This window comes from Sinocyclocheilus anshuiensis, unplaced genomic scaffold (assembly GCF_001515605.1).
Source record: "Sinocyclocheilus anshuiensis isolate Anshui unplaced genomic scaffold, SAMN03320099.WGS_v1.1 scaffold1341, whole genome shotgun sequence".
Classification (NCBI taxonomy): domain Eukaryota; kingdom Metazoa; phylum Chordata; class Actinopteri; order Cypriniformes; family Cyprinidae; genus Sinocyclocheilus; species Sinocyclocheilus anshuiensis.
Window position 1 is genome coordinate 1,116,618 of NW_015553274.1, and position 9,372 is coordinate 1,125,989.

Genomic DNA, 9,372 nt, shown 5'->3' on the forward strand with positions numbered 1-9,372 from the left:
TTTTCTTACAAGAAGGAAACCACATACTGTTATTAGCCCTTTGAGAGCCATTCAAGATATGTTATGTCACGGGTGGGTCTCATATGTGGTGCGCTTGTTTCATCAACAACATCAAAACTTGCAGTGCAATAAACACGCTGGCCAACACCACTGGATATCTCAGGAGGTTTGTGAAGTGGGCTTTGGTGGTAACTGTATTAAGAATTCAATGAACAAACATCTGTTATGAATGAATCACTGTGTGAGGTTAGAGCAGAGCATTATGACTGTAGAAATGTGTCAGCTGGTATAGATTTTGCTATACTGATTTTCTACTGTTCAAAAGTTCAGTGTCAGAAAGATTTTTTTTATTATTAAAGGGGTCATATGATGCGATTTCAAGTTTTCCTTTCTCTTTGGAGTGTTACAAGCTGTTCGTGAATAGATAAGATTCCTAAAGTTGCAAAGACTAAAGTCTCAAACCCAAAGAGATATTCTTTATAAAATTTAAGACTGGTCCACGCCCTCCTAAAACGCCTCGTTTAAACACGCCCCCAACATGTCTACGTCACGATGTGGGAATATTTGCATAACGCCGCCCAAATGTTCACACAAAGAAAGAAGGCGTAAATTTATTGTTGCTGCCACCACCGCCGCCATGTTGTGAAGACTCTGTGTGTTTCGTTGCGAAAGTGAAACCACTTTGTTTGGCCTTCCAAAAGAGGACACGGCTAGAAAGCAGTGGTTAAGTTGTATTTACAACACTGTTCCGGAACAGTTCAACCCAAATATTCAGATGTGTGCAGCACATTTTATGGAGGACTGTTTCCTGATCCTGGTAGACTACAATGCCAGCTGTTCTGACTCACAGACTGTAAGTACATTTTTTATATTTAAAGAATTTGCCACTGATGATTCAAACGCAAGTTTTAAGCAGTGTAGAGAGTATTTCTCCGATCACAAATGCAGACATGGTTTTATGTTTACGCGGCGCGATGCAACGCAACACGTAAAAAGACAGTATAAGTCATTATAATCAGTAATTATGTCCCCACTGGATGCAATAAATGCCTCATTTATAATGGGTTTTAATTAGGGATGCACCGATATTGGTATCGGTATCGGGCCCGATACTGAGCTCCTGTACTCGTACTCGTTAAAATGCCCCGATACCAAACGCCGATACCACACAGCATGTGATAAGCGCCATATTCAAACAAAGAAACACCTACAACAGAACAACAGACAGCAGAATGGAGTTAAGGATGTCTACTACGAAGTATATGTATGCAATGAATATAACGTTAAACATTCAGTATTAACGCCTGTATAGCTGATGTGCGCGAGCTGATAAACAAAGCACGCTGAGTGGATTGAGCGCGCAGACGCGCGAGCTTGTCGAGTGAATATGCCTTTCTCACAGACATCACTGGAAAGTTTGTAGTTCGAGCGGATATGTAAAAAACAAGTAAGTAAAACAATGCACAAGTTACTTAACGGTCAAAATAATGTTTTTTTTTAGCAACATCATATGACCCCTTTAAAACTTTTATTCAGAAAGGATGCTTTAAATTTATCAAAAGCAACATTTATAATGGTAGAAAATATTTTTATATATAAATTTATTAAATAAATGCTGCTTTTTTACTTTTTGTTCATCAGAGAATCTCTTCTACAAAATATTAAGCAGAACAACTGTTTTCAACATTGATAATAAGAACTGTTGTTGAGCACCAAATCAGCTTATTAGAATGATTTCTGAAGACTGAATGGCTGCTGAAAATTCAGCTTTGCCATTAGAGGAGTAAATTACATTTAAAATATATTAAAATAGAAAACAGTTATTGTAAATTGTAAAAATATTTCACAATATTACTGTTTTTATTGTTATTTTCATCAAATAAATGCTGCCTTGGTAAGCATAAGACATTTCTTTAAGGGACATTAAAAAAACTACGTCAATATTAGTAATTTTGTTTTGCTGTATGCATATGGTAAAAACCTTGTGCAGGGTTTTAATAGTTTTTAATTTGTTTTTATTTCTATTTAATAAAAACTGATTTTTTTTAGTTCGTTTTTGTTTTATAATTTTGTTGTTGTTTTATTTATTTACTTTTTGTTTGTTTAATTTTAATTTTAGTTGTAGCTTTTTTATGGCTTCCAAAGTTATAATGGTATAATTTAAAAGTTTATAACAAATTTAATTAACAAAATTAACATTTTCAAGCTAAATGTAGGCAGGTTGTAAAGATCGTATAATGTAACTGAAATTGTTTTTATTTGATTTGATTTTAGTTTGGTATCAAGGAAATAGCTTAGTTTTAGTTTTTCACAGTGATGGTTTTTGTTCTTATTTCACGTAACAAAAAAAAAAGAACTGAAAAAGTTTTTTTTTTTTTTTTTACTAAAGTCACTTGAGGATCAGAAATAGACATTACCACATTATTATGTAATTATAAAATATTTTGTAGCTGTGTTTCCAGTAAAAATATGTCATGATATACGGTTATTGTTATTTATAAAATTCATCATGCTGTAAGATTTTGGTCATACTGCCCATTCCTAATTTAGATTCATATCAGTGAGCGATGCGCCCACATGTACCCTCCTCCATTTCTACAAATTCCATAAATGGGAGAGAGGAACAAATCCCCTTTCTGCCATTTTCTGACAGCTTGCTTACAATCTCAGGGATTTGAATTAGGAGAGATAAGGGAAAAACAATAGAGATGGAAAAACACATCATCCCATGTAATAAGGAGATCTCCAACAAAAACATATTTACAAAGGAGGATTTTTTTGAGACAGCAGGGTCTAATCCACGGCTGGGCCGCTGGGTTTTGGTCTCACTGAGCAGCTGCACACTGCAGTGGTCAGTAATGTGATCCGCTTTAGACCACAGCCATTTGTAATGAAGGATAATTAGAATTTCATTCTGCTGTAAATCCCTTCATTTTTTTTCTTCTGCGTGCTGCATTGTGGACAGTTGGAGGGTGAACACCATCTCTCCAAATGTTAAACTTCTCATTATCTAAACGAGTTGTATGTAATTCAGATTATTAGTTTTAAGTAGAGTAGGTCAAGGATCCAGTTAAGGGCGCATTAGGAAATTGTTTGTGGTAAATGTTATCTGCTATTCGAGGTAGACAAAATTAACCTAGTTTCTTATGAAACTTCTGCCAGCCAAACAGGTTAATTGGAATTTCAGTCGGAACCTTAGTACATATTTTTGGACATTATGTTTTCTGACACATAACCTGTCCCATGTGGTACTCCTAAGATAGGTATCTATTGTCAAGTGTGCAATCAGTTTTAGATGTTGTGAAGGCCCAGTCTAACTTGTCATAGCAGGTCTGGGCAGCTGTTATTAACAAATGCTCTTCCGCAAGTCTGCGATTCTTTCGTTTTCCTGATTGATCCTACCTTTCAGTGACGCACAAACTAACAATTAAATGACAAGGAAGAAAAACATGATCCAGTTTCATTTAGACCGGAGGCAAAACAATGTAGATGAGGTTTGCAATTTTTTTGTCATCTTTATTGTCAGCTCATGACTTCATGAGAAAAAGTGCATTAAAATACAGATCGTAGACTCCAACCAAAAAAAATCAACCTCTTACAGATGTTGTACGTTTTATATAATGGATTGTGAAGCTCTGCATCTGTGGTTCATATCCTGACTGTTTGTCTGGTGTCAGAACAGAAGAGATAGAGCTGTATGCCCATCCTTTTATGAGTCCATAATCGGCTGATCGCAGTTTAAGAGCATGTTAAAAGCTCAGATTAGAAAACCCAGTGATCAAGGGGGTCTGTCCAAACATACCCTGTTTGTTTGAGTTGTTTTCTTTCTTTCTGCTGGATTAATGTAATGAGGTGATAGACATGTTTACGTGTTTCAAGTGATCTGCTGTGTGAATGAAGCTCAGGGTTTTTTTTTTCTTTTTCCCATATGAGAAAGAAGAAGAATATGAGAGGGGAAAGAGACACCACTGGCTTTATGCCATTAAACCCAAGGGCAGAAATGTAGTATTCTGTTATCCATCTCAAGGCTGGACATTACGTGTGTGATCTGGGTGAAGTTTTTGTTAAATTGAGGAGGAATATAATACCAGACAGCAATATGAGAATAAGATCTGCTTGTGTCCCCTTTTTCTCTTTGACACATAATAAATTTTAGAGTTAGTGCAAATACATTTTAGGGCACTTTCACACTGAAACTGTTGTTGTTGGTTTGAGTCTATCTAATGTTAGTTCCCAAGTAATCGAAAGTGAGAGAAATGATCAACCATGAAAACACATGGTTGTTTTTATTTTGTACTTCAAAACATTTTGAACCAGCCTCAATGTGCTGTCACAATTAGCTACTGTTGCTTGTTGAATGTTCAAAGACAAAATCCAGTCATTTCAGTAGGAATCCATGCGATTAGGAGTCTTGCGTGAGGGCAAAAAAGTTCCCCATGCTGATTTCGCTCATGTTTAAGTTGGACGCACGAATTTGCTGTGCTGACTAACAGAGAGCTGATTGGTTTAAAAATGACTTCTGTATCTGCTGTGCTTTATACATTGCTATGTCGGTTATTGACGTTTTTTTTACATTTAGCTAATCTGACCACACTTGAACACTGTCATCCATGTACGTTTCGGTTGAAATCCAAGATTTGTATTAAATAACTTTGATTCTGTTTCAAATTCATGAGGATTTCATTACGCTTCTTTTGTCATTATTAAATAACTCGTTTTCAGAGTTGTATTGAAGGACACTATAACAGTAACAGGCCCCAAAGGAAATTTGAACTAGTTAGCTCTTTTTTTTTTTTTTTTTTTAAATTAACCTTTCTTTGTGCCTCATGGCCATGGGAACCTGACGGAAACAAACCGCGGCTCCTTCCCCATTGGCACGCAGCTACAGTACAGCTGTGATCCAGGATACACGCTGGATGGCTACAGCATCATCACATGTACCGTCTCAGGCCACTGGTCCTCTGACCCACCTCGCTGCATCAAAAATGATGGTACATTCAAATTAACCCTCTCTGTGTCCTCTGTTCCTGTTTTCTCAGGAGTTGTATTTTGTTCTAAGAAGGTTGGATGTGATTGCTATTCACATCATGTCAGAATAACTGGTTATGAGTTTCTGATTAGAAAAACAGTTCTTTGTCAGACTTGTAACTTTTTCCCCAACAGTTTGTCAACCACCGAGTGAGCCAGAGAACGGAGGATATAACTGCCACCCCTCGCCGTGCCACAGACTGGCCCAGGGTACCGTGATCGAGTTCTTCTGTGATGAGGGTTACATTCTGAAAGGAGGGTACCATTTCCGGACTTGTGACAACGGAGAGTGGAAGTTGCCCATGCAGATCAGTTGTCACTCTGTGCAAGGTACGTCTCACAGCAGCAGGAGCTTGATCCACAAGCTCGGCCATCTGGATATTCTGCCATTTTGTCACATATGGACAGTTTTCCTCCTCCTTGACAAACGTTGAGAACAGAGAATCATTTTGCACATGGTAAATTACAGCAGTGTAGCCAAATGTACAAGCTGTTCAAATGAGTTCAGTACAGCATCAGAAGTTTCCCAGAAAGCAGCTTTTGAAACATCAACCATAATTTTTTGTTAGACAATCATATTTCAGTGTTTTGGATACTCGGTCACTGGATGCGAGTTAAAAGTTTAGGGAGATTTGAAAATTGATGGTGATGTGTGTATCGTTTCTTCACAAAACTTGAGTACTCGTTATCATTTAAATCTGATTGTTTGGTTTCATTTTCATCAGTTTTATTGAAGTTATTTCTCTTCCAGGGGAGGAGCAATCCCCGCTGCCCATGTCAGCTCTGTCTATCGTGGCCTCCACTGCCAGCACTGTGGCCTTCATCCTGCTGTTGGTGGTGCTGTTTGTTTTGCTTCAGCCCAAACTCAAGTCCTTCCACCACAGCCGGTGAGGCTCTGTCTCATTCTTACTAAGCATAGCTTTTTCACAGGCGTTTGTTTTATTCTCATAAAGTGGGAGTTTACATAGCACTTAAAGGAACAGCAGCAATTTATTTGGTTTTGAAAGAAGTCTGTTATATTCACCAACATTGCATTTATTTGATCAAAATGCAGTAAAAACAGTAATATTGTGAAATACTGTGATTTGCTGCTCATGAAACATTTCTTATTATTATAAATGTTGAAAATGGTTGAGGTAATTAATATTTTTTTGGAAACCATGATACGTTTTTTCAGGATTCTTTTTTAAAAGAACATCCATTATTTGAAATAAAAATCTTTTGTAAAATTTATAAATGTCACATTTGATCAATTTAATGCATCCTTTCCAAATAAAAGTGTTCGTTTCTTACAAACTTTTAAACGGTAATGTACAGGTGCATTTCAATAAATTAGAATGTCGTGGAAAAGTTCATTTCAGTAATTCAACTCAAATTGTGAAACTCGTGTATTAAATAAATTCAGTGCACACAGACTGAACTTTTCCACGACATTCTAATTTATTGAGATGCACCTGTATATAAGAAATATTACTATATTCTACTAAAACTGACAACCTGAAAGTGTCCAAATTTTTGAACTGATTAAACAATATATTTTTATAATTTTAAACATTGTGCTTGAACATGGCACTCAGTTTGATATTTTATTATGCAATACAAAGACATTGTAAATACATTTTGAAATGTAACTTAAGTGTCCAAATACTTTTTGGTGCCACAGCATGCATATGAGAACATAAATGTAATATACTAATGTTAGTAGCGTGCAGATTTAAAGGCAATCATAATTCAAACTGTTTGACATGGACAAATATGGCATCTCCTCTGTGGTGCTGTTATTCCAATCATTTGCTGTTGCGTAATCAGCTCACTGTGATGTTAGCCGCAGATCAGGCAGGTCAAGATTTGATACCGTTTAAGCCTTATTTTTTATTCCCATATCTCTCTTTCAAAGCAGCCGGGAGCAGGGTGTGTCAGGACAGCCTACCTCCATCATGGTGGAGGGCGTTCAGGTCTCACTGCCCTCCTACGAAGAGGCAGTGTATGGCGCAGGCGGCAGTTCTGTGCCCCCTCCTGAGTCCCGGGTTCAGATCGTGCTGTCGGAGGGCCCTCAGGCCGAGGGTTTGAACGAACCTCTCGAACAGGCTCAGGCGAGTTACAGTTTTCCCTCCACCTCCACTGCTGTGTCTTCATGTCACGCAGAGACTGTATTGGTACACCAGGTGCCCTCTTCCTCCTCTCCGTCCTCCTCATCCTCTCCCTCCTGGGCTGCTGAGCAGCCTGGTGCCGCTGCACCTCTCCACCGCAGGCAGAGCAGCGAGAGCAACGATCAGCACAGCTTGCTTTCAGTCACCTCTGCCGAAGATTATGGTGATGGTGAGTCACTTGCAAATCTAGAAGTGATGTGTGGTTTAATGACATGTAACATTAAGTGTCCATGATAAATAAAGGAATCTTTTTAAAGAAAATAATTTGGAAACTTGTGGCAAATGTATATATATATATATATATATGTATTAGGGCTGTCATCGTTAACGCATGCGATTAATTTTACTATCCTTAACGCGTTAAAATAATTTGACGCAATTAACGCAAAATTACTGACGCACAATTTCTATTCTAACCCTTTAACCCAATTTTGCTATTCTGCTTGCGATTAGATCATTTTAAGCTGCTAAACTCCGGGAAAGTTTTCAGTCCAATGATCCAGTAAGCAAATGCATTCAAACAATCCGTCCAAAACAGCGCTAATATAAAGGAAACCCGGCTGATTACATCAGAGATTGCAGAGAGAACAGAGACTCGCGTTGCGTTTTCAGTGAATTATTCATTCAGTGTGTTTCGCTTTTAAACACGAGCTCTGTCATATTCTGTGATTGTCTCTGAAGAGCGTGAGCCCTCACATGTCACGCGCTTATGTGAAGTACAGACTGAACGGATTGTCTATATTATAATATTTTTACTTTTTTACTTTTTTTTTTACTTTTTTTAATCGGATTATTAATTAGTATATTAATTAGTGATCCATAAATAATATTAAAACGATGTCTAGGGGCTGTCACACCACATGATATTTTACAATCTGAACTAACTTGACCTTGTCAAATGTATTTGACTTAGTTATGATGTAATTTTTTTATGAAACTTTTTTCAAACAAGCTCAAGTCTCTGATTAGGTTTAAAACACAATATAACTGCAAAATGTATATTATTTCAAATTGAATAAATAATTATAATTATTATTAATTGTATTATTATTATTTTTTTAAGTGTTTCTCTCTCTCTATATATATATATGTGTGTATATATATATATTTAAACAAATATATTTATTCATAACATTTATGGGTTACTAATTAGATATTTGAAAAAAAAAGATTTATTTATTCATAAATATTATAACAAAATATTTTGGGCCACAACATGTACCTGGCTGTGTCATGAAAAGGTTCAAATATATATATTTTTTTTTTTTTTCTTCATTATTTTATCAGGACAGTTGTATCACCTGACATTTTTGACTTTGTGGTCCCCCAAAACTATCAAAATGAATTGTAATTTATATTTAAAAAAATTTAAAACATTCATTACAGGAGATGTGCATTCAAGTCATTGTATGTGTGAATTTCATTTTTAATTAAGAAAAAAAAACAATAGCTACACAGTACACACCGTTGGTGCATTTGTCAATTTTTTCTTTTTTCCTTTTTTTTTGTGATGCATTACAATTCTTGCATCACCTTAACTTCTGTGCCCAGCATCATACTTTCTTCATCTCTTTTCTCTAGATATTCCATTGCTAAAGGAAGCCTGAGTCTGTGTGCAGTCACCCCTCTCTCTGTCATCGCTGGCCAGGACTGTAACCCCTAAAGCTTCCCACCAAACGCTTACCCCAAGCCACCCGACAGAACGCAGCAGTAAATAAAATCTTTCAGCTGTCCCTCTGCCAACAAATTACCCGCCCCTGGGGTCTACAAGCTGCATGGCCCCCATGGAGTCCGGCAGCTTCTTCACAGGAAGAACCTTTGACTGGATGACCCCTCAAAGGGATGCGCAAATGCTCGAGTTTAACACGTCGCACCTTTTCTTGCAGGTGCGCTAATAATCAGTTGGATTCACAGGCTTACCTCGTCACGGCGAGGGTTCACTATTTACAAAGGAATGCATTCAGATTACGTTGTGGACCTCTGCTCCGTCAATGACTGTGACCTCTTGTGAAGGGGAGAGTTCAGCAAGGATTTGCTAAGCCAGGCCCTTTTCTCTTTAATGCTGCATGTTCTGTGCAATTTCTTTTTTCTGTTTCGTTCTACACGCATACACACAGGAGCACGGCACAATCAAAGCATGACGCATAGCCTCGTCCCTTGTGCGAGACGCAGGGTTGAACCGATTTACATTGTA

At 37.3% G+C, this 9,372-nt stretch overlaps 1 protein-coding gene across 1 annotated transcript; it reads left to right on the plus strand.

The window, feature by feature from the left end:
* Nucleotides 1-4,821: 4,821 nt before the first annotated feature.
* On the plus strand, nt 4,822-7,909 carry LOC107668225 (sushi domain-containing protein 6-like; the record flags this gene model as incomplete). The annotated part of the gene is made up of 5 exons (XM_016460029.1): nt 4,822-4,991; nt 5,164-5,358; nt 5,780-5,915; nt 6,926-7,347; nt 7,860-7,909. Coding segments are annotated over exons 2-5 (636 nt in total), but the record flags the coding sequence as incomplete, so codon positions are not given.
* Nucleotides 7,910-9,372: the final 1,463 nt, after the last annotated feature.